Below are 26,859 nucleotides of genomic sequence, written 5' to 3'. Positions count from 1 at the left end.
CTGCATCTCCAACAAAAGTACCAAAGAAGCTGACAAGAAACGTGACAAAAGTCAAAGTCTGATGCTCCTCTGCTGTTCGACAACCTCTCAAATGTGGACACAGTATGACAATGATGAGTGCTGACGGCCGATGACTGAAAACTGGAGGGAAGTGATCTACCGCTAAGTCTCAGACACAAAGAAAAACACACATCCTGCTTTTCCTGAACAAAAGCTTTTTGTCTACATGTAACTACCAACTTCAAATATCAAGTGATATAGCAGATGAGCTGATTCAAATTTGTTTCAAAGCTCTAATTCATAAGCACTGTTGTCCAGTAAAATAACCCACTCTCAACAATGAGCATCCTTGTGTTGTCACTACGTTTGACTTTCTAAAGCCCTGTTGTGTTGTGTCTACAACGCTTTATGTCCCATTTGTGACTTTACCGGCTTCATCCCAAAGTTGACTATGAATAATAGCATTGTGAACGCTGGAGGCACAGGGAACCAAAGCATCTGACAAGATGTTGCTCCATACATGGGCTGTGTCAGCACTTTGTCTGGTTTTCCCGAGTCATTTGTGACTGAGACACTGGCCCCTGTTACACAGTATCTAAAGCCTCTGAAGGGGTTTTCCTTCACTTTTACATGGTGTAGACTACAAAGCTGGACGAAATCCTTTTCCAGGAAAGCTAAAAGAAAAGCTTGGCTGTTTTTAACGTGGTGATTTCAGTGTGTGTTTATGGTGAAGGCTCAAGGGAGTAGTAATTCAGCATGAAATCACGACAGAGTGAGAGATATTTCAGTATGTAAGTGCGTTACTTGAGGCAGTTCTGTACATAGATAAATGCCTTCACTCCTAACACGTTTTTCTGCTCTGGGATCGGTGTGTTAAGCCCTGAAAACATTTGTGTGTTTAGACCCTTATAGGTGGATATATCACTCAGCATAATAGGATCAAGGGTGATTATCCTCATTTAATTGTGGGAGGTCAAAGGCTCAGGAAGGGGCTGTGGAGAACAAAGCTCGGCTTTTTCGCCGCAGTGTTAACCAAAGACCTATAATCGCCATCTGTACAGTTTTAAAGGTGTCTGACCACTAATCTGACATAAGATATTTCATCCTGATTGCAGAGACCAAATGTGCCCGCAGGACGTATGTCGATCGTTGAAAAAAAAAAAAACCCTGTGTGAAAATGACTGCTGCTGACTTGAAAAATGTATATATTTAAGTTGAGCAAAAGGTAATGAGAAAAATGTAAGCTGCTCTTCATTTTGAGATTAAGTCGGTTTCTGTAGCTATATCAGTATCCAAATAATGTGACAAGTGCTGTTTTTAAAGACCTTCTCTGTTTCTGTTGTACAAGATTTAATGCTTTTAGAGGTGATTTAATTATTTTCTGCTTCTCTACACCAGTTTCAGGGACTGCAAGAAGAAAGGAGGACTCTAGAGGAATCCATGAGAGGCCTGTGGTGATTTAATGTACATACTTCTGTCTTCTTATTGTAAGATACCAAATAAACATAAAATCTACATACAGCATGGTGTTACTACAAAAATGGACTAAAAAGGAACCACACCAGCCGCTCACCTTGCATGCGAACAACAATAATGCAGCTTACACATATCAGGTATATTGTTTAAAATAAAACAGGCCTGCAATGAAGGAGTAGATCAAAGTGTTTTATTGTATGAAAAATATATTCATAAAACGGAACAATATTTACAAAACAGTTGCGCCATGCAGGGCAGACAGCAGCACCTTCACCATGATCTCCAGTATGAAAAACATCAGTCGCGGTTCTCTGGATTCTGTCCGTTTAAAAACCGAACTTCACAACAATACTGACGAACACAGTGATGCGCACATCCCACGATCCTGGCTGATTCATTACAGGCGCATTTACACGAGGAGAGGAAATCAAAATGAAACTTCCGACACACAAAATACTACAAGGTCCAGACAAACTAACCTGTTTGTGGGTGCATGGATCCTAACGGGATGTCCGATTTGACATGAAGGAGCCTACTGTAGTACATCTGTTGAACAAACTGCTTTGATTCAAAAAAATAAATACACTTAAACAATTACTGATGGAGAAAATCTAACTGGAGTTATAGGACTTAAAGAATCTGCAGCATTTTTCTTTTCATCATAGCAGCTCTAAAAAGATGAGAATCAATCTACACATGAATAACTAGATTACTGGGTTTTTCCAGCGTTTCTCTGTATTGATCCAGCCAGTCTCTGAGCTCTGTGATCCGATACCCTTCAGGTCCTCTTCCACCCTGGTAAACTATCTTTCCCTCCTGCAGTATATAAAGCCTGTCGAAATAAGCTCCGTACGCAGCGTTAGAGGAGTTTTCCATGCTGTCGACCACCACCAGGCAGCCGGGCACTTCCAGGTGCATCAGCTGCGCAGCGTTCAGCCGGTCCTCCAGACACCGGTGTTTGGGGATCTGATAGGGCGCGTCAGTGCTCATCCAGCCGTCGGAAGGGTGCGCTTCCTCAATGTACACAACTACAGAGTCTGCTATATCCGCGTTCTGCTGCACGACTCCCTGGAAAGCCTTCAGACGCGCCATGAACGGTGGTCAGGTGCAGCTGCCAAAGTTGAGGATGAGCGGTCTCTTGTCCTTTGCGTAATCGAGGATGCGGCTGCGCCGCTGATCCTCAAGCTGAACAACTTCGGTGTTAGGCGCTCCGTGTCCGAGATGCGCTGCTTTCAGAAAGTCCAGTTTATGGCCGTGCCACACTGCCTTGAGGGACTCCAGGCTGAAGAGACGATTGGAGTCCGATATGCACAGGGGAGGGTCGATGGCATCGCCCTCCTGCTCCTTCATCCTGTAGAAAACCCTTTTCCTTATGCATAAAAAGTCAAGCAGCCAAAACATGACAGCTGCCATTAGAAAACGGGGCAGCAAGACGAGACAGACTATTGCATTTTTAATAGCTTTAATAGTATTCATTGTCACAGAGAAGAAGAACCCGAACGGGCTTGTGCTGTGCTACGATCTTGCGGGTTGAAGTTGGGTTACTTGCAACTTCCCCTCTTTTTATAGCACCGGCAGATTTGAATGAATCACACCCCGCCTCCAAACTGGGGCCGAGGCCTCACATGGTGGGGATTACCTTCTGTCAACTCCACAGCTTTGAGTCACAGCCAAAAGCCAAGGGTGCAGGACAGGGTGCGGCACAGCAGTGTGTTATTTGGAGAGAGTCGGCCATATTCTCCTATCGTCACACTGTTAAAATTAACGTTGCTCATGACGTGTGATCTGTGGAATAGAGTGAATGTTCTGGCATATCATGTGTGGTTACAGCCTAAAGTTGGTGGGGCGACAGTTTTCTGCTGCATTGACGATGACTGTTTTGCAGGAGCACACTTCCGCAGATGCGGACAAGCGACTCCACTTGAAGCACTGGCTGGTACTACTACACTGTCCTCAACTGATCCAGCCACCAGCATGTGAACAGTGGACTGTTTGTCTCGATGCAATGTCACATCAGTCCATATGAAACCCGCGTTAGCTCACGTGAGAGATATCAGGGTTGAGAAGTCACTCACATGCTCTGATGGTTTAAATCACATTCATCTGGAAATCATGTGTTGAATCAGGATGGTGCCTGACGTGAAAAACGTCACATTTTAAGACAGTTTTATTTCTGAGTGAACATGATCAATTCTGATGAGGTCAGATATCTGAAATAAAAATGATGTAATCTTTGAAAAAAAGGCCACAATTTTGAGTTAAAGTCCACTCTGAGAATAGACTCAGAATCCTAAATTTATGGGAGAAACGTTTCTTTTTCAAAATGATTTCAGCACTTAAACTATTTTTCATGTGTCCCCCATTCTGTCCCTGAGGTGGTCTACTGTGTTCACTGAAATAACATTATCTATCAACCATCAACAGACAGACAGGCAGGCGCACACACACACACACACACACACACACACACACACACACACACACACACACACACACACACACACACACACACACACACACAAAGCTTCCTGTCTGTCGGGGTGTACCAGTACTCTGCAGCACCGAGGCTCATATGGCTCTCAAACACATCACAATGTGGAGTCCAAAAAAAGGTAACATATTCTTCTGCTGTGGTTAGAAATCTCCCAGGTTTATTTTTTTATTTCTGAAAAGGGGGCCAGGATCGTTTTAAATGTGTCCTGGCTGATGTCTGAAGGCCCATAAAACTTTAAAGAATTTTGAAAACAGTCTCCGTTGGTTGCTTGTGAGGTGTTTTAAAAGCTGCCCTCTTTAAACAATCACTTTCTTCTCAAAATACATTCCGAAAACTAATCAGAGAGACCAGAAACCAAAAAGTTGTACCTGTTAACGCTGTAATAAGTTACAGATTTCTGATGGTGTCCCAAATAGAAAATATTCAGATTCATCACAGATCACATTTAAGTCAAACAAACCAGGTTTAACTGACTATTGGCATTCTGAGAACCTGAAATCAGTGTTTACCTGTTGACAGACAAAGCAAGTCAACCACAACACTTGCACTGGGTGATAAACTATGTTACAAGTCAAGGACAGTGCACCGTATTCAGTTATTGCAGGGAAATGCACAACAAGCAGACAGCTGGTCTTTTGTTTGTTAATAAAAAGAAGAAGCCACACAAGTGACTAGATTAGGCAGACATAGTGAAGATTACCAATGAATGCTGTAATATCACACCTGTTGTACACCTGCTGCACACAGACTCCTAGTCAGTGAATTCAACTCATCAACGACTTCATAAAAATTCAACTATCAGAGATTGTATTGATGTGACCAGAAGGCAACATGATACAAGTTGTAACCTATGTGATTTTATATCACACTGTTGATATACAGTGATATTACACATTTTCTGGAAAATCATTTGACAAATTGTTATGCATAAGTTGGGAATGACTGTTTTTTTTTTTCAGATTCAGCAAAGTTAATACCTAACAAACCAAGGTAGTTTATTAGATTAATGGAAAATGCATGGATGCACGATAACATCTGTTATGATTCCGGAGAATCAAGGTGATTGCTGGACTAGAGGTGCGGACAATCAGCAGGAGACAAGGAGCCGTTTAACAAAACAACGGTTTATTACTGACCAAGAATACAGGAACACAAAATCAGCCCAATAAAACAAAAGATCATTACACTGTGGCGAGCGGGCAGGAAGCAATAACCATAGACTAAGAAATAACAAAACTGAACTCAGACTGTCGCTACCAAAACCCTCGGAATAACTCTAACACAAAATCAGCCCTAAGAAACACAAATCACTACACTGTGGCGAGCAGGTAGGAAGCTATAACCATGACAAGGGAAGACAAAACCAGAACCAGAATACAACTCTAACAATACAAAACAATACAGGGAAACTGGAGAAACAAGGCTAAGCAAAACCAGAAGACTATGGAACGAGATCAAGAGCAAGAAATGGCTGGAAAGTCGTGGCATGAAAGCTAGACAATCTGGCAGCGTGCCCATGGTGCCACGCTGCTTGAGAGAGTCGGGCAATCAGTGGAGATCAGCCTCAGGTGCAACGATGAGCGGCAGCACCGCCAGGCCACACCTCCACTGCAGGCAAGGAGAGAGAGAGAGCCAGCAAGAAAAACAATTACAACATAACCAGAAAACCAAAATAAAAACACAGACCATAACAACGTCGGCCTGGTATCGGCCTATAAAGACTTAAAAATGAAATATCAGCGTCAGCCCGAAATGAGCATTGTCGGCAATATGACGCATGAATCATGTGCGTGCAACATGAGCCCGTCTGTGCTGAGGAGGTTTTCAGAAGTGTCCAAAACAGATCGCAGAGTTGCTGTTTGGAAAGACTGGTCATACAAGGAGTCAAGTTGCATTCCTTCAACACGTCAAATTTAATTGCCCATCTTGGTGGAACGGTGGTAACACTGTTGCCTCACAGCTAGAAGGTCCCGGGTTCGATTCCCACCTATGCCTTCGGTGCCTGCTGCTCAAGAAAAGGGGCCTTTCTGTGTGGAGTTTGCATGTTCTCCCCGTGTACACCTGGGGCATCCTCCATTAAAGAACCCCCACTAAAAACATGCAAGAAGATCACCACCTGACCAATGGTGACGATAAAGGAACTGGTCCCTGGATGCCGGTCGGATGCCGGTCTGCCACGGAGGAAGGACTGACCAAGGATGGGTCAAAAGCGGAGAAGAATTTCACAGAAGGATGGTGTGTGCAGTTTTCCCCCCTAACTCTGTATGTTGTGTTGCTTGTGACTAATAAAGGATGTCTTCTGGAGAGCCATCAAAAATGCATATATTGCTATTGGCATCAACACTTGGCCAACATGAGCTGAAAAATATTGGCATATCAGATATCGACAAAAATCCTGTATTGTGCGGCCGCTGTGATGTGTAGCTTTGCTCATAATGTTCTAATCCATCCAGGTATATTGTCACCATACCCCCAACATCCCACCATTTTATTAATGTAGCAAATATTTTCTTTCTGCACTGACTTCTTCCTTCATCCTTCTGCTCCAGCAATGACGACCTCCATCATGTTTCATACGTGCATTCAGGCGCACACCGAACACTCAGTCCACACTTTCTCACCACAGTAGATCCAGACTCTCACTCCATCTTTAAGGTACCAGGAAAAACTTTCAGAAAAACTAAGAAATATTACAGGGAGACTTATTCAAGGCCAGACACTTATGAAAACACTTTAGAAAGTGCTGCCCTCACCAGGGAGCCGAAGAACAACATACAAAACACCGGTGAGAATCCACCCACAGAAATAAACACAACTTCACAAGCTACACGTATAACAAGGCCACTAACTCACTTCCAGAGGAAAAGCTAAGAAAGGGCCTAAAAGCTTCTTCTCGCAGCAATATTGTAAGCAAATCTTTCACAGATTAAGTCTGCAGCACACTTCAGCTGGCACATGTGAGTTTCAAACAACAGGGAGTCTGAACAAAGAGCAGAGCAGAAAGCAGCCAAACTGACAGACTGGGCAGTATTTATGGCAGCTGTCTTAAACCAAGACAGACGGATGAAAAGGCATTAACGATAACAGAAACAAGCAGTTAACATACCAAGATACAATATTCCAAAACTATAAAAACCACAACTTATTAACAGGAGTTTGTATGAATCTGTTGTAATCACCTGACTAGGCCCTTGCTTTTTCATCTTTCAGGCTTCACTGCTGCTTTTCACTCCAGAAGATATTCCACCAAACTTTTTCAACATGTGTTTTATAAGCTGTCCCTTGTGCAAAATGTTGATTGCTCAAAGAACTTTAAAGTAGTTCTAAATTAAAAGTAGTTAGCGGCACGGTGGGCAGCAGGTTGTGCACGTGCCTCACAGCAAGAAGATCGCTGGTTCGATCCCCGGGTCGGGTCAGGCCCTTTCTGTGTGAAGTTTGCATGTTCTTCCCGTGCATGTGTGGGTTCTCTCCGGGCACTCCGGCTTCCTCCCACAGACCAAAAACATGCTCATTAGGTTAATTGGTGACTCTAAATTGTCCTTAGGTGTGAGTGTGAGTGGTTGTCTGTCTCTATATGTTGCCCTGTGATCGACTGGTGACCGGTCCAGGGTGTACCCCGCCTCTCGCCTGTTGACAGCTGGGATAGGCTCCAGCCCCCCCGCAACCCCGAAAAGGGATGGTCGGTATAGAAAATGGATGGATGGATGAATTAAAAGAAAAGTTTTGTCACTCTCCATACATATATGCATATCTTCTGCAATGCCGAAGGTAACTCTGTGCAAAGCAGGTGATGTAAACAGGAAACTCTGCCACTCTCACAATGAACTCATGTTTCACGTCTTTAAGGCGGGACTTTTTGTCAGGAACTACCACATATCATGTACAACCCCAATTCCAAAACTGTGGGACACCGTAAAACATAAACAAATGACTGAGCCTTTCCAGGATGCCCCTTTCATACTCAATCTGATGATACAATCACCATTGAACTGGTTTACCTGTGAAATGTTCCAATCAGGTGTTTCTGAAGCATTACACAGCCACATCTTTTGTTGCTCCAGTCCCAACTTATTTGAAATGTGTTGCATCAAATTCAGAAAAAGCATATATTTACAAAAATCAATGAAAGTGATGAGATAAAAGACTAAATATATTGTCTTTTGTGATGTTTTACATTGAGCACATGTCAAAAAGGATGATTCTCTGATTCTGTTTCATTTATGTTTTACACAACGTCCCAGCTTTTCTGGGAACCAGGGTTGTACCCTGTAGGTACAGTATGTACTGTGACCGATCTCCCTTCACATTCTTTAAGCTTCCCTGAGGCCAACTGGGCTGAGTGTGTGACAACGCAGGCACTGCATAAGTGTGTGTGTGAGAGGGTCACTATATTGTGTATTTTCATGTATCGTAATTACATTGATATGTTACACTTTTGTCCATGTTAACTTAAAGCTATAGCATAAAGCTAAAAATGATACTATCATTACTTCTATTACTGCTACTACTACGACTACTAATGCTAGTACTGCTGAGCATGAACTGTGCCTTCAGCGTTGCTCAGGCCAGCATTATTAAAATTACTTCATCTGTGGGTTTTTTTAGATGATGTTCTTTCAGTGTTTCACTTCAGTGCGTCACTTCATAGTGCTCAGTTAGACAATCCTAGATTGAAACCTCGTATGTGGCTGGACTGTGTATGTGTATGTGCTACATTGTGGCCGGTCAGTAGTGTGTGTATTATGTGAATTCCTTGATATTAAATGTCCATCTGCAAATTTCTGAAGCGCTCCCAGTAATATTTGTTCATCAAGTGTACTGAAGTAGACTATCACATGACATGGTTAAGCTATATTTCAGTCCAAATATGTAACAAATGCAGTTGCAGGAACAATACTTTCTATTCATATCTTAAGATATTTGATTTGGAAAAAAAAACAACAACTTGTGACGCAGCAAATAACACTCAGTGATAGTAAATGGCTTATTTATTAGTCAGTACATTTTACAGTTATACAAGGTCAAAAGTATGAGCAGGAAATACAGTATGTAAGCTAAATATTTTTCTGTTTTGTATGATATAACTGCTGTGTAACTATATATAGTACACACATACGTAGTAGGATGTTTAAAAATGATGTAGGTGAATGACAGAGATCAAGGATGGTCTTTTCAATATGTCTGTCAATATGTTATGCAACTGTTTCAGAGGTTCCTGTAGTAATCCACTATAAAGAAGGAAGAGAATATAAACAAGTACCAGCAAGACACATGGAAACCAACTGAGGTAAACAAAGACAAGACGCTGATCAAATTTGTACAGCATATTTATGATTTTATCTCATGTGTAATGGACATTGGCTCATGATCATTTCAGCATCTGTTCTATTTTCTCAGTGCGCCATGAATGAATCTGGCAAGAAAACACTTTGATATTATAAGTAATATAAATGACATATATGATTTAAATGATCTAATTGCGATAAATCATGCAAAATGCATCCCAAGCTTGCCAGCCCTTTTGATTTTCTGGCCTCTCTCCCTGCTGTTCTCCTGGAGATTCAATTCCTGATTTGTTTCGCCCTACACGATGAAATTTCAAATCTGCCCAGTATTGGAAACAGTATCACTGCCGTTTGTGTTTTTTAAATTAGTACTTATTCCACACATTTGTCAGTTGTGTCTAAACAGAGCAAGCGAGAGAGCAGACACAGACAGACAGAGACAGAAACAGACACAGACACGCACGCACGCATGCACACACACGCGCACTCACTCCCTGCAGATCATCACACAAGGCGATGGTTCTTTTAACTTCACTGTGGCAGACGAAGCGACACGCCGATTATCCTGGAACACATAAAAAGCTTTACATTATACATTTATGAGGTTATTACAGAGATCAGTGCGACGTGATTAGAAAAGAGCAAAGGAGCACCCTGAAATCTGAATGTGAGTGTCACCCCATTATCCTAAAATGTGATTGGCTATCTGCCCAGTGAAAGGTGGGATCTTACTTTGAACCAACTGCTTTCCTTGTATTTTTGTATGTGCATTGTTTTCTTTTGTATGTAATCTACTTTTGGGGGCACAGTTTCATTTTGAGGACTTAAAGGTTCAGTACGTAGGATTTAGTGGCATGTAGTGGTGAGGTTACAGATTGCAACTAACTGAATACCCCTCGCCTAACCCCTTCCTCTCCAAGGAAGGATTGAAGGATTTGGTCACTGTGAAACTTGTGAAAGTCGTTCTTTAAGCTCATTCTAAGGTAACAACAACAAAAAGATTCTTATTTTCTGATGAGTACACGTAATGAAAACATACTTAAGAATAGTATATTCAATGTCTGCGATATTCTGCCAATAGACCCCCAAACGCTAGGATCAGACAGAGTTGATGGCACAGGGACAGTTAGATCTGACACGGTGGCCATCGTCGAAGACAAAAATATCATGTAGGCTGATCCTGGCATAAATTTTACACACTGACTCTTTAAAGAATAAAGTAAGGAAGAATTATTTTATATTTGTATGGTGCCACTCTATTGTATTGTGATTGGTGAGACTATTTTTTAAATAAAAATTTTACACAGGAATATAAGAAACTGTAACATACTGTAATGTTAGTAACTAAAGTAGATATGAGAAATGGTAAATTAATGCAGGTCCGACATTTGTGTGTGTCGCCACTGCATAAGCCACCCCAGTCAAGAAAAGCCTGGACACGCCACTAGAGGAGTAAAAACGTGGAGAAAGACTGGTCACACCAATGGCGTAACTTCATTGCTCAGCTACTCAGTCAGTCATTGATGACTAGCAGCACCGACTGTAGGGCTGGCAGCACTGCTGCAGTTCAGTCATCAATAAAAGCATTATTTTTGGTCTCTTATTTTAGAATAAGGTTAAAGTAAATTCTATATAATGATGTATACTTTTCACCTGAAGAGAGAGTAAAGATAGATAGATTCAATTGCGCTTTTATCTTATGAATACTTACTATGGCTAATAGTTACTGAACTAATTATTGGTTTCTAAAATCAAATTTAGAAAGAAAATCATAAGAATACAACTCTTAAACTGAACTGTCAGTTTGAAAAAAACAAGAAATTCCCAAAGAGTGTTTACACAGCTACAATATAACATTGTGACATAGATACATAAGAAGCACATTATATCCTCCTCACACACATCAACACAGGGATTAATGGTAACGAGTCAGTTTCAGGTCTCATGTACTGGAGGGTGTTCTGCCCAGCGTCTGTCTCTGAGCTCCACAGGGATTCAACATCTGGATACACATATTAGCCATTACTGGCCAAATGCCATCCACTGGTCTGGTGTGCTTATTCAACAAAAGCATTCCAGGTCTAGTGAGCACATGGTATACTGGTTAAGCCCTAATCTCCTGTTACAGTAAATCCATGTCATATTTGACTGCAGGGTGGCCGTAAACCAGACACGGAGGGTAGATGTGATCTGTCTGCAGCTCAGTCGTCGTGATGACTCACATGACAAATGACGGGAACTGTAAGTTAATGTCTTGCTTTGTTAAAATTCACAAGTTGAGTCCAAAATGCTGAACTAAATATATTTCCTGTAATAATTGTTTTTACTCTCCTCTTTTGTTTTTGTTTTTTTGTGGCTGTTTTAACACCCAAAGTTTTCCTTTGGGATAAATAAAGTTCCCCATCATCCCCATCAGTAAGTACATTTCCAGCCACATGTTTTTAAACATGTTTTCACTTCCGTTTTAAAAATCCAGTCTGCTTTTGATACATTTCAGATCTCCACCATCAAACATGAGCTTGTTTTAAATTCTGACAAAACGAAATATATGCTATTCTCAAGCTCACCTAAGAGTATTCAGCCCACTGCCCATATGCAAACCCTTCAGGGTTCTGAAATTGACACTGCTGAATGTTATAAATAGTTGGGACTCAGGCTGGAAACTAGACTCACTTTTACGGCCCATGTGGAACACTTATCAAGAAAAAACTGAAGGTCAAAATTGGATTTTTGTATAGAAACGAATAACGTTTCTCTTCTGCCAGTCGAAAGACCAGTATATAAGCTGCAAGTCTGCATGTGCTTGATTACAGGGATACTGATACGCATGCTTCTCCCTCCACCTTGAAGCCTTTGACTCTGTATATCACTGTGTGCTGCACTTCATCACAGGTCATATTTCATTTCTCACTCATCATTGCGTCTTGTATGAAAAGGTGGGATGATCCTCTTTAACAAACAGAAGGGAGCAGCATTGTATGTTGTTTGTTTACAAGGTTCTGCTGTAAAAACCACAGAGTTACCTCTGCTCTCTGGTGGCATCTAAATAGAGTACTTACAATGTCAGGTCACAGCACATTTTAATATTAGCTGTAACTCTTATTCACAGTGAGCTTCACAAAAGCTGGTTTCCAATACCAGGCTGCATACAAATGGAATGAGCTCCAAAAATATGGAGTTACATTCTCTTATTTCATTTGAACATCTTAAAAAGGTAATTATCTGTGTGTTCCTCTATGCTGAAACTGCATGCTTATTGTTTTTGTACACAGGTCTCTCTGGAAAGAGAGATCCAGACCTCAATGAGACTACATGCTTGAAAAAAAACAAACAAAAAAAACAAAAAAAAACAAAGGTTAAATAAAAGATAATTATTAAGAAAATGTAGACGATTTTGAAAAAAAAATCTATCACAAAGAAAGTTTTTTTTTTTTTTTGATTAACCAACTCCTGTTTGGCAGTGCATGAATTTGCATTTTCTTTTGTCAATTTTGTGGAAATTCTGTTAAATTTTGTGCCACATTTTGACAAATTGGAAACTTTTAATTAATTTATCAATCATTCATTTGTTTTATCATCTCATGCTGAGAAACTGCCACACATGATGAATCCCCATTAATATTGTTATTAGTGGTACTGTGACTGTGTTACTGTCATTATTATGTACTCAAATATTATATAAGTTTGTTCAAATGTGTGTATGCAGCAGTCTCTGACCAGACATAACACCACCATAAACGTCTGGCTTTACACAAGACAAATGAGACCCTTGTTAATGCGTCTGGTGTGTTTCACAGACTTCTTCTTTATGAGGGCAGCTTATTTAGATTTGGAGGCAGAAGGATGACTTTTATGGCTGTAATGAGTTCAACAGCTGACTCATCATTCCTCACTCTGCCATTCTCTTTTCTGGTAGATATTTTAACAAACCTGTCGCGCTTTTGTCCTCCAGTTCTTTCATTTGAGGCAGTTTTCCCCTCTATCCGTACCCCTCCTTTCTCGCCCACATTCAAACTGTATTAACACTCTATTATCTGAACCCTCTTTACTTTCTCACAGCAAGAAAACAGAAGTGTTTTCACGAAAGAAAGGCTCTCCTGCTGTGCCTAAATTTGCTTTGAGGAATTACTCTTTTGTTGTTGCGGCTGAAAACCAGAGATGTATTCTAACCTGCTTACTTATACCTCCAATAAACCTTGCCGGATTCTTGGCAGCAGTTCCAGGTTCATCTGAGGACGATGCAGATCTGGGAAAACAGCCCTTTTTCTGCTGCTTACTTATTGAGGTGGCAGGCTTCCAGAAACCACAACTGATGGAATATCATAAAGACTAACCCACAAAACAGATTTATGATAAGTTTCAATGCTGGCTCCTTCTCTTTCAAGTCAGTGATATCTCTCTCCTTGCAGTGAATAGAACAGTGGATAAAAATCTACCTCTTCCCCATCCTCCGCTTCACCTTCCACGACCTCGTCTAAATCAAAGAGCACTAGTGTTCACGCTCAACTTGAATGAACTGCCGTTGTCTGCCCTGTGGGATGTTTGTATCACAGCAACTGGCGAGCCAATGAGGAGTGGAGTAACGTGTTTTAATAATCTGTTTCATCTTGCTGGTCACATCACTCACTCACATGACGATTCAAAGTAGTACTGCAGTTTGGACATTTACTGACAGACCCCAATGACAAGCAGCAGTGTGTGAAAGTAAAGTATTCAAATCACTTTCTACACAATTTATAGAGAAGTATTTGAAGAAAGATTATTTTGAAAGAGATTAAAGGATTCTGAAATCTATGAACACCCTAAAATCACATATTGTAGTCTCACAGAATGAAAAAAGCTGGATGTTTTTGAACTTGTCATCTTCTGTGTTGACTGCCAAGTTGTCACTGATACTGTAACATTATGCCATCGGTGACTCTGATAGCATGGCGATGTCTCTGTGGTGTAGCTTTAGGGTTCATGGTGGTGTCATAAATATAAAAGCTGGGGGAATTTAGTTGTGCAGGTATTAGTTTAACTGTCTGCCTGTCTGATGTGAAGCAAAACAATACCTGTCTGAGCCGAATCTCAAGTAAACACTGACACCTGATCTGCTGAAGGCATGTCAGAGGTCGACATTTCATAATGGAAACAATCCCATTAAATAAAATTTTCCATGTATTTGCAGATTTAAAAGGTAAAGATGTCTTTGGACAAAACACAAAACTAATCTTAAGTTGCACTGTGTTGGCATACAGAGTCAAGGGAAAGACGCAAGTGGGCAGTAACGGACACAAATTTGCTCAAGGCGTTGAGAATTGAGGTTTTGATAACCGTGAGATTTGAACATATTTTGCAGCTTTGTGCTGACCTCCACGCTTTATAAACCTCTTTCATAAATGTGCAAGGATGAAACAGAAAAAGGAGAGAGGCTGGGGGGGAAATAACAGAAAGATCTGGAGTTTCTGGTGAGTTCAGTCAAACACATCCACACACACACACGGTTGGTGAGGAAATTGCTTGCTAGCCCCAGCTAATGTCTGTACAGACAGAAAACGAACTCATAACACTCTGCAAGTGGCACACGTGAAAAACTATTACCTTCCTTATCTGTAGGTGGTGCATATCTGCATTTCATCTGCAGCTCTAAATTTCTGCTGCTGTTACTTTTCTTGGCAATCGACCTTGTTTCACAGAAGAAATTTTGACTTGCCACAGTATGAGAAGCACAGATAACAATATTAATGTTGGAATTCCATGTAGCTCAGGGTCCTGCTATTGCGTATGCTGAGTCACTGCCACTGTCACAGCTTACTGGAAACGCCTGTGCTTTTTCTGCTACGATGAGTCAGAAAGGTGAAAAAGGCCTGTAGAGGGCACTGTTTCGACAAAACTGCAGGTGAGACAGGTTTTAATAACCTTTTGTTTGCACCTTTTAAACAAAATCCAAAAACATTTCTCATTCATCTTTTCAGATATATATTCACACAAATACAGTATTAAGTGAGCAAGTAGATAGCAAATCCGGCTAAATTCCTCTGGAGGAAAAAGGTTTATCAGAGATCAAGAGAAAGAAAGGTGAGACGTGGACCTTTGGATTAAGCTGCATGTAATTTACCCATGGCTGCACATCATTTTTAACCTGTACAGCAAATATTTTGCATTGCTATTCACAATGCCTTCACAAAAACCTTGCCTGTTTCTCTAAGATACTCGCTCTGGAGTTTGGGGGTTCCTGGCAAGTCTTCACTCGAGTTAGTGTCTCCAGTCGTCTCTGCCCTTATTTGCACTCCCCGAGTAATGATGATGGTGAGCATGTCGGCGGATGTCCTCATGTGGCTTCTTTCACTCCTGCCTGTTTGAGCTTATTAGTGAGTGCCCGTCTGTATACTCATTGATGCCAGTCCTGAGGACAGATGGTGGCAAGACAGGGTGAGTGAGAAAACCTCTGACACACACACACACGCGTGCGTGCACACAGACACACGCGCGCGCGCACACACACACACTCATTCTCTCTCTGCCCCCATGTCTCTCGTCCTCTGAAGCATCCACAGCTGCTGTGAACAATTGTCTTTATCAATCTTATTGTATGATTTTTGTCAATTTGTGAGACATTGATGGTTGGTGTTCATAAAGTTGTGTTACATTTAACCGCAGATGTTATAAAGCCGTAATTATGTATTAATTTAAGACAGTCTGCTGCAGCGCAAAGGGTTTCTGAATAGATCTGTTCGCAGGAGCACTGCAACAACATTTATCCTAATTTGTTTGCCAGTAATGTACACCAGCTAAAAGTGAGGTGGGCTTCTTTTTTAAACACACCAGATTTAGTCAATTTTTTTTTCTGTGTACATGTTTGAAGAGTAGAAAAGGTTAATGTGAGGTTTATGTGTTTACCAAAAACCAAATCCCCAGGAGGAGAATCAAAGCACTGCTGTCCTCATAAGGTCATTGTGCACTCAACAGTGTTTAATAGGATGTGTTTTCTGCCCTGAGTTGTCTCTGCGGGATACCACTAAAGCAGTGGGACAAACATCAACTGGCAGCATTTGTGATGCTGGACAGGAAGGTGAGGCAAAGCACTGATGGCTGAGATCTTCAGGCGAGCCGAGGGCAGGGAAGGTTGAGAGACAACTAAGATGCTCTGGAAAAAGTGATTAGTTGTGCGGGTTTTTCTTTCAACAGTGGTTTGGAAAGTATGGCTAGTCTAGTTATAACACAGAAGATAGTTTTCCCAACAAGTATATTTTGCAGTATTGTGGAGGTAATCAAAGCTGAAGGTCACTGATCAAGCTGAATACAGTCAAGGACAAATTTCTTTTTTGTCTTAGATTTTGGTTAGCAGAGCTGAAACTGTTGATTATTTTCATTCATTCATCAATTACGATTATTTTCTCAACTGATAAATAAATATAAATTATAAAATTTTTTGCCTGTAAAATGTCAGACAATAGTGACACATTTCCATTCTAATGCTGTAGAGTCCAAGGTGACGTCTTCAAACACCTCATTTTGTCCAACCGACAGTCCAAATCTATCTATCTATCTATCTATCTATCTATCTATCTATCTATCTATCTATCTATCTATCTAAAAAGCAGAAAATCATTACATTTGAGAAGCTGCAATCAGAGAAAGTGTATGGACATTATAATGTATCCCACAAAAGAGACCAGCGAGCTCATTTGTGGAATTTTTCAGTAGGCAGACAGATAAGCTGTGGGCATATTAGTTCCAGGTCAAACACAATATGTTTTATTACTTAACATGCATCTTAATATATATATGTTAAAAAAAAAAACTCTTGGAATTTTATTAAAAAGAAAGTTATGCTCTTTTACGAGATGAAAAAAAAAATCATTGTGGTCATATTTGAGCCCACACAGATGATGACTTTTTTTTTTTTTTTTTTTTTTTTACTTAAACCTTTTGCATGTGCAGCGGGACTTCTCTTCAGTGACATGTTTGGTTATGTGAGGCGAACATGGTTTAATACTTCAATTAGAGGCATGGACACGTGACTAAAGAAACATGATGTTGTGTTTTATTTATCTTATTACTTTAAAATTTAAACACCAACAAAAGGAAAACAGTACATATTCATTGAGTCTCTACTCTTAACAACAGTGTGAAAGGTCTCATATATTCTGGAGTGGTTTTGTGTCATGCATAAATCACTGCGTCTAGCTTACTGTGGAATCAGTCCAAAATAAAAGGTCTAACCCCATCCAAAAGGCTCATTTGAATGTAAGCAAGTAGGAGATAATAATATGTTTCAGGTTAAGAAGAAATATTGCTGTCTATACCAAGATCGCGTGTGGGTGGCAGGACTGAAAAAGAGGTATTATAAATCTTCAGCATGCGATCTGAGAGTTGCAAACATTTAAGTTAAATGTGGAGTGAGAGAAATTGTCTCCTTCACAGTTATTTCAGAAATGTCAGAATATTTTGTCTGTAATATTAAAGCAGTGAAAGGATTTTCACAGTACTGACTATTGCTGCGCAAAACCATCTCGTTTTCCTTATTTTCCCCTCTCTCTCACCAATCTGCAACTGCACACCTCCTCCCTCCCCCGTAACCCTCCTCTCCTCTTCATTATTGCCTTGGCTTTGTAAGACCCCCTAGTGAATCCTGGCATCACACTCCCATTTCAAAGGAATGAAAATGCAGCACTGGTCTGTGCCATCAGTTTACTCTGTTCCCCCTTTCATCTGCCTGGACATATTAAGACAAGAAATGCGAAGCTCTGCAGCAGCTCCCACATGAATCAGTCTAAGCCCCCCAGTGGGAACGTGTGCTGGTCATTTCAGGTCCCGTTTCAGACGAGAGAGAGAGCGAGGCAGAGAGAGAAAGATTAAGTTAGAGCCAGCACGAGAGGCAAGACATGGTGACAGAGAGACAACTTTGAGAGAGACAGAAAGAGAGAGAGGGCAAGTGGCTTGTTTTTTGAGGACACGGCATGTGCAGCTCTGGTGTCCTTGTTTTCTAAGGACACTGTGTACCATAATTAGGTGTCCGTGATAGGGTTGGGTTGGGTTGGTTTCTGGTTTTGCCAGTCGGGTCTGGAGTACGAGCTTAAACCAGTTTGATTTTATACAAACCTATTGAACCGGTATGAGATATTCTGGCAAATCACAGACAAGACTCAGCACTCAGTGATGTCAACTTATATGCCCTATGACAAGACCTCACAATCACAGTCAAAATACAGTTGTCAAGAAATGTGACAGCCACCTCACTAATGGTTAAAAATATAAAGGAGCACAAAAATGAAAATTATCAACATAAACCATCATGTTCTGAGCAGACACATTACAAACGCTCAAGTAACATTTGCATTTTGGTCCATAAAAGAGCAAAGCTAACAGACTACTCAGCTCAGCACTAGGTGAGCAAATGTGAACTGACGCTGCAAGACAACACATTGTTCCACACTGTACCGACGCAGGCAGGACACAGGACACATGACACAGAATGAGGTGATTCCAAACAGGAGAAGGACTCAAACCAGCCAAGATAAAACGCGGAGCTCGCACAGTATGGAGAAGAAGGGCTCCTTGTCACATGGATATGGTTTAGGTACAAAAGGTCTGACACGGACCAGAAATAAGTTCACTGCAAATTATGCTGCAAACTTCAGTATGAAGCATCGTTTGGATTGTGGTGCCACTACATTCTCATTCATGAGCTGTCAAGTCAAGGTGTGGAACCTAGTGGTAAAATTGATCCACTGATCTGGAATTTGGCTTAATATCAAACAGGTTTGAAATTTTTTTGGCTGAATCATGTGATCATGTGATCCAATAGTTTCACACAGCCAGACCTATCTCCACACTTCATCTTAGTGCTGTGTCAGCAATAGAGAAACCCATTGCCATTCTGGAATGGGGGAAGAAAACCTTCAGGCTTGTTTGTATTTCTTTAAACCAATCACAGTCGTCTTGGATGGCCCTAAGCCCAGGATGCAGCGATGGCACCCCTGCAAAACAGTGTCGGCGGAAACTTGTTTTGTTGGAACATTAGCACATAGGGAGTCGAGCCCTGGTATTAACATGGCTAAATCACCACAAAAGAAAAGGTAACAGCTGCTGGATTGTTTACGTTGGTACTGTTAGCAGCCAGGACAGGGTTAGGGTAACTTGCCATTTTCAGCATGTAGGCTGCTAAATTGTATTTAAACATAATTTCTATGAAGCACGATTGTGTATTAAGATGCGTGGTTGAAAAACAGAAGCTTAAAGGAACAAATATCTGTGTCTCACAGAAGAAACATTTGACCATAAGTTAACTATATTGTCAGTTTTCCAGCAACTAACATCAGATCAAAGGCTATAAAACACCATATATATCATTTAACTAACAACAGACACATACTCTATTTGATTAAAGTCAACAACACAACACCTAATAAAGAAATATAAAAATACTGGGTTATTCAGGCCTGGTCCTCTCACATGTATGAGCATGGGGCTCTCAACCAGTTAATAAGCTTATAGCTGCCTTCAAAGTGAACATCCAGAATGAATGAGACTGATGCCTGATTCATCAACAAAAACAGCAGCAATATGGTTTAAGACCCTGGGAAACAGTGGGCCATATTTCGTTTGTTTTGTAAATTGCCAATAAGACAAGGGGCGAGGTGTTTTGGATAAGGGCTCTGGAGCAATAAAAAGGAGGTTAAGAGCACCCAAATATAGCAAAGGCTTTGAAAGCAGAGATAACTGGGAAAGAAACAAGCAAAGAGCGTACAAAAAGATGCTTGTACGGGCAAGAGGAAAGGAAGCCAACAGTACTCACAAAACCCAGAGAAAATTAGCATGGAGCTCTGAAGAAGAATGTATCACCATACACATTTAATTAGGGCTATGCCTTGCACTGAATTACTGTACACACACTGGAGAAGGAAAGGAAACATATATACCTGAGCTCATGTGGGATGTCATCACTTTGAGACATCATAGTCACTGTTGGGTGTAACAAGTTATTAAGGTCATGCAGTAATATATTACCTTTTGCAGCAACAAGGTAATATAATGCAGTAATAAGATTTGTGTAATATTAGAACATTTACAATAAAAAGTGAGTTACCACCTGCACTTAAGTGTTCAGCATTTCTCAGCAATGCCAGCCCTTTAATAATGTGTGACACAGGATGATAACACATTAGCACAATCAACAACTACAGCTGACATCAACTGTGATCACCTCACCAATGGGTAAAACCAGCACAAAAATGACAATGTTCTGAACATACACATTACAAACAGTAACTTAAAGTAACATTTGCACTTTTATATTAGCTACATCTGCAGCTTTCAGCAAACGTGATTTAAATGATGTGTGCGTAAATGAGCAAAATTCCTATCAAGACCAATCATAAGGTAAGCTAACATTGCCATAGAGACCAAATACTGCAAGATTGTAATGGTGATAATGTTATGATAGCAAATATAACTGTAATACATGTAATATATATAATATACGTAGCCAAATGTAATCGTTTTGGTGAAAGGAATGCAAAAATAGTGCAAGCAGTGATGGATTAGTAGTACAGACAGAAGTACTAAAATGAAATATTACGTTTTGAAAATAACTTTCCCAACACAGAGCTGACACAGAGAACACAGAGCTGAGTATTTGCTGATTCGACAAAAAGATTGGACTGAAAGTTAACCAAGCAAAAAAATGGACTCAGAGGCAGCTGTGTTGTGCAGCAGGAGGAGCTCGGTTGGCAGGCTGAAGGACTAAAAACCTGATAAATAGCTGTAGGGGCAGAATGAGTAAATCAGTGTATAAAATAAGTACAAGTCAAACCATCTCTCTAGTTATGTGCGAGCAATGAAGAACTCTTATCAGACCAATTTTTGGTAAGATATTGGTTGTTTGGCTATTGGAAAAAAACATCCACCAACAGTCAAATTAACCCAGAAGCAGCAAGCTGGAGTCAGTGAAGTAGAGTTTGTAATTTAGATATTTATGACACCCAGCAGCTAAACATTCTGATTTAAATTGAGCGTTGAATTTGGTTTGGCGCTCTGAATAGTTCCAGGCTGATTCAACTGCTTGTAAAAGATTCTAGTCTACAATTAGACGCGTTTATTTTGGTGAAAATAATGCAAAAGTAGTTAGCTGTGCAGCTAGTGCCCCTATTAACGGACTGAAGTCTGCTTGACGGGGAGCTTGGGGCACCAGGGGAGTTTTAGTGTTTACATATCGAGCAATGGAACCAGGCCATACATGTCGACATTGGGATGTGAAAATAAGGAAAATTTTCCAGCATCCTGCCCTGGGTTGTCCCACGATACTTACCACTGTCCACATACCCCTTACAGTTGGATAAGGGTATATACAGTGAAGACTAAATGACCACAAGGCCACTCTTCATTAAATATGGGTAAAACTCATCCCATTTGGTGAGATACTTGAACAAATCATTAGCTTTTTTCACATTTCTTGTTCCTCTTTTTCAACTTCTTCATCATCATTGGTGTGTGCCGTTTAAGTGAATGATTCCTCAATAATAAATGTTACAGCTAATGCTATACACTGCCACCTGCTGTAGTGGAAATCAAATAGGTGGTTATGTCCTCTGTCAACTCCTTTTATTTCTCTATTTTTTTCTTTAAGATGAAGAATACAGGACATTTACGGGAAAATATTTAAACAGGGGACAGCAGGAAAGAAGGGTAAAATATAGGCGAATCACGGGAAAAAGGGGGGTGTTGAGGTATGAAACAGGCTGAGCAGCCTCCCATACAACCATATCGGCAGTGAACACAGCCTTGAGGGCTGACGGAGGCCAGTTTGAATACAGTGCCAAGGTGATTTATGGTGGCTCTGACCAGAATTCTGGCTTCCTGGGACAACAAATACATGACAGGTGAGGACAGCTCAAAAACACATGACCACTACAAAAAGTAATACGTATAAGCATATATTGCACTGAACTTCTAAAGTAAGGCTCAGGAAATGATTAAAAGAAACCTAAGGTGACTGTTGATGGGAGACGGGATATGAAAGGTGTGGGGGAAATGGTTTCAGACACTGTTTTACAATCCAATAAGAAATGGGTTTGAAGAATATGCTTAATCATTCACCTCCTCTCTAAAAGGTTTATCCTATGCCATTACATCATTGCATAGTTTTGCCTGTATTTCTGAGAAAGGACAGTCATTATTCAGAGAACCGCAAGAGGTTGCTTGTAAGAAAAACATAAACATAGGTTGCTTTAAGTGTTTGATCATAGAACCACTGATGTTAGTTTTTTCCAGAGAGGAAGGCCTCTTTGAGTTTGTTTTTCCAAACGAGGACAAACAGGTGACTAAGGCCTACAGTATTGTATGAACTGTAGGACTAAATAGCATCTCTTCAACAAGACCTCACTCCACAGTATGTCTTGCAAGAAAAAAAAAAAAAAAAAAAACTTCTCCAAACATGAGTTTCAGTCTGGCAAAAGCTGTTGTCGATGCCCTCTGCCTCCTACACAGTACTAAGAAACTTTTTGTTCAAAATCATCACATCCTGACAGTCTGGTTACATAAGGAGTCAACACAAGTCCACTTTCAATTTGTGATTCCATATTTAATGTGTTTGTGGGGGAGGTGAGAGGTTTTTTAAGGAGTAAACACCTACCTACGTACCAGCCAATGTGTTGGAGCTGTCTGAAAGGGGAAAAAAAAATAGAGCCATAAAGAAGGATGCAAACTCAAGTTTGAGCTGCAGACTACTGAACAGTTTAGGCTTATTTAAAGTGTACGCAGGGACAATCAAACACAGTTTTTTTTTTATACAAAGCTCATTAAGGTTACTTAAGACTTAAGATATCTGTTTTTTGGGGCAAGCAAGTTTCAAGTTGGAACCCCAAAAATCTATTCTCTAAAAGATGTACAGTTTCATGTTAATACTTATTACTATAGAAATTCCCATCCATCCATTTTATATACCGCGTTGCGGGGGGTGCTGGAGCCTTTCCCAGCCATCAACACCCTGGACTGGTCGCCAGTCGATTGCAGGGCACAAACACACAACCATTCACATTCACACCTAGGGGCAATTTTACAGTCACCAATTAACCTAATGAGCATGTTTTTGGTCTGTGGGAGGAAGCCGGAGTGCCCGGAGAAAACCCACGCATGCACGGGAAGAACATGCAAACTTCACACAGAAAGGCCCGAGCCAGGAATCGAACCGGCAACCTTGTTGCTGTGAGGCACGTGCACTACCTGCTGCGCCACCATGCAGCCCTACAGAAATTCCCAATAAATTGAGATTCAACTACATCATTATAAATATCTACATCAATAATATAGGGAATGTGAATTTAGTTTTAGGAGCACTACCTCTAAGAGGACATGTGTAGGCAGGTGCTTTATTGAATGTATCAGAAAATTTGTTAGTTGAGTGATGGGAAGCGCATTAAGTTTTTTTTGAGTGTGACTGTTACCTTTAGCTTGGAGTCAGTACTCTGAAAGTTACTGAAATTAATGTCTTCTACATTTCCACATATTGTGTACAACTGACTGGGAGTTGTTACTGCATGTCAATGCCCCAATGATTTTATTACATTTCAACATCTCAAAACACAGTTATTATACTCGCCATTTTGTTCCAGCACAGTGACTATTTATGTTTCAGAAGGTACATACCAGTAAAACAAAGCAGACAGGGCGAGTTAAACTGCAGGGAAACCTGGCTTGACCACATTTACACCTGGTATCAGAATGCTATTTGAATCTGAATCTTAAGAGTAATCAAACTGTTGTGAGGCCTGCCAGACCTCCAGAGGTGGTCTGGCTTACACTGTGATCAGATCTCAGCCAGAGTCTGCCAGGTGTAATTTAATGCAATGTGTTTCTTACATCTGCAACGGAGAAAGGAGATGGGTCATGAATCAAGAAGTTTTATAATCCACTCAAACCTTACATTTATCTGGCAACAAATGATTTCTGCTGCCTCCTGCAAAGGACTCATGAAAACTGAGCTTTTCTGTCTCACATGGAGAGCCAATACAGGCTCTACAGTCTCATGTTTAATGGACCCCCCCCAGGTAGCCAGCAGAATCAAGTTGATTGCGACTAGAGTGTCAGCATACTCTTCCGTGTGCAACCAAATGTTAGCCCACTCTGGCCATTAATAGCTGCTATATTTCACAAAGTTTGGGGTTTATATCATGTCACGTCATTGATCGCGCCAAGAAGTCCAGCAACAGACATGTTGATGCAGTGTTCACATCATATCTTTTGGACTGCAATAATGAGAAAGTTGAAACAGGCATAAATAAAAGTTAAAAAAAGTGTTAGCAAACGACCGTCAAAATGGCTGCAGAGTCAACATTGCTGGAAGTTGGAGCTAAATAAAATTCTAAATGACCACTAGTATAATCAGTTCAATTCACTGGTCAGTGACATACAACCCCAATTCCAAAACAAACTGTGCTTACGGGCAATAGTTGTATGAAGTGTTCCCGAGCCTACATAATAATATCCTTCATACAATCATGTGTTCACAAAGTGGTGAACCTCACTCAATCCTTGCTTGTGAACAGCTGAGCCTCTCGAGGATGCCCCTTTCACCCAGTCATGATATTATCACCTGTTACCAATGAACCTGTTTACCTGTGGAATAATCCAAAAAGCATTCCACATCTTTCCCAGTCTTTTGTTGATCCTGTCCGTTTGAAAGGTGTTGTTGGCAGAAATTTCAAAATAAGCATATATAAGCATTTTTTTTTTTAAATGAATGAAGTTGATGGTAAAACATGAAATGTATTGTCTTTGTACCAGTTTAAATTGAGCACATATCAAAAAGGATTAGCAACTTCACAAATTTCGCAAAATTTGCCAAGTTAGCATAGCATCTCAACTCTTTTGGAATTGCAGTTGCACCTCATATGTCACTAAAGGACATCTGTAAGTAGACCAAACATAATTATAACTGTAGTTCCACATGCAAATTAGATCAACATGCCTGTGTGTACACTATGACAAAATGAAGAGGGAGATTGAATGAGCAGTTGCTGTTTTCGGAGCGACTTATATTGACCTTGTCTTGTTTCCTGAATTAATTAATTCCATGATACTGTGGCTCTAAATATTACAAGGTTGTTTTAATGTATTGGCAATTTTGGCGACAGACATCTCCCTCCAGTAGCCGTACTAGTCTAATAACCATTCATCTATCCAAACAACGTATACTAACCCATCTTATTGGACGGGACGAAATCTGTAGACTGTTTAGCCAACTCGATGATGTGTAAAGATGTGAATAAGGTATTTCAGTAACTGAAGCTTACAATGACCTGGATGAATGAGAATATTCACAGGCATGTTCAGTTAACTTAATTAGATTATTTAATACAATGCAAAAACATTCTCCTTGCACTCTCATGTCACACATAAAGAACATCTGTAATCAATCAGTTTGCTCCTCAAGAATTACACAGTGAAGGCTACAAATCACTGGTGAGAAACATCAACATCCTGTGCTGTAATGTGTGACTGTGGCCTAATGCACTCCATGGGGGTCGAACAGATTATTTTAATTTTGAGGGTGGCTTTTGAAGCTGCAGGCTAAATCACTTGTGGATTGTCGGTAGTGTCATCTTTGTTTTGAACTTTATTCAAGCAGTAGTGTGAAGATTTAATGTAGCTGTGGTCATACAAACACAAGTCACTAGGATTTAATGCTATGACGCAATGCAGTATTTTTGGTTTTCCTGCTCCTTCCGTTGCACTGGTTGCCACAGAAATAAAGCTCCCTTTTTACATCCATGTCATCAGTGCACTTTTCATTAGGCGTGAGATGACCGGATAGCTTTGCCTACTGTTTATACAACGCTGGTGTGCGTCAGTGTGTGTGTGTATGTGCATCTGTATGCATGTGTGTCTTCTTGATTGACTACATCCCTCTGCGTCTCTGCTGCTCTGCCTCTCCTTCCTCCACTGTGAATTTCAAATGACATTCCTCTCACATATTTAGACCTGATAGGAGTCCAACTTGACACAGTCGCATCTCAGATCTTACTTGTTGACATGCTGTGAGCAGGCAGGAGGCAATGGAGCAAAGCAAGCTAATGCTGAGCAGAGAGAGACACAGAGAGGGAGAGAGGCTAAGCAGCGGCAGCGGACTCAGCTGTGTATTTGCATCCACCCAAAGTTCAGATGAGGACAGGCTCGTACACTCGCTGCCTTGAGATTAGCCACGGTTTTTTGGAAGGCGGCAGACAGGAGGGAAGGAGTGAATTCTGACCATACAAAATGCATCCCATCTTTAATATGAAACAAATTTGGCTATTTTCATGTGGCGAGACACAAGCTAAAAATCCAATCTTAATCCTTTTGACTATTCCTTTCTTTGACACATTTAAGGTTTACAATGGATATGCAGGCACCATAGGGGGACCTTTAAGGCTCAACAAGCATTGGGCAAGGAACGCATATGGAGTTACACATCAGAGCAGAACAAAAGGCTAAAGAAGGAGAAAACGTCCATCTGAGACAGAGAGGCTTCTCCGTGGAAATTCTGTTGACACATAAATAGCTAAAAGGCTATAGGCCTGGGGGAAGGATGTTCTGAACATAATGAGAAGCATGTAAGTAAGCATAATGAGAAGCAGAACG

The 26,859-nt window shown here is 40.7% G+C and overlaps 1 protein-coding gene across 1 annotated transcript; it reads right to left on the bottom strand.

Moving 5' to 3' along the window:
- Positions 1-1,652: 1,652 nt before the first annotated feature.
- Positions 1,653-2,996, bottom strand: dio3a (iodothyronine deiodinase 3a). The gene has a single exon (XM_070979220.1). It carries the CDS (start codon positions 2,950-2,952, stop codon positions 2,167-2,169), a length of 786 nt encoding a protein of 261 aa, XP_070835321.1. The 5' UTR covers positions 2,953-2,996; the 3' UTR covers positions 1,653-2,166.
- Between the last annotated feature and the right edge of the window lie 23,863 nt (positions 2,997-26,859).

This window comes from Chaetodon trifascialis, chromosome 14, assembly GCF_039877785.1.
Source record: "Chaetodon trifascialis isolate fChaTrf1 chromosome 14, fChaTrf1.hap1, whole genome shotgun sequence".
In the NCBI taxonomy this organism is placed as follows: domain Eukaryota; kingdom Metazoa; phylum Chordata; class Actinopteri; order Chaetodontiformes; family Chaetodontidae; genus Chaetodon; species Chaetodon trifascialis.
Note: the sequence above shows the minus strand (reverse complement) of the source record. Positions and strands in the feature narration are given on the sequence as shown.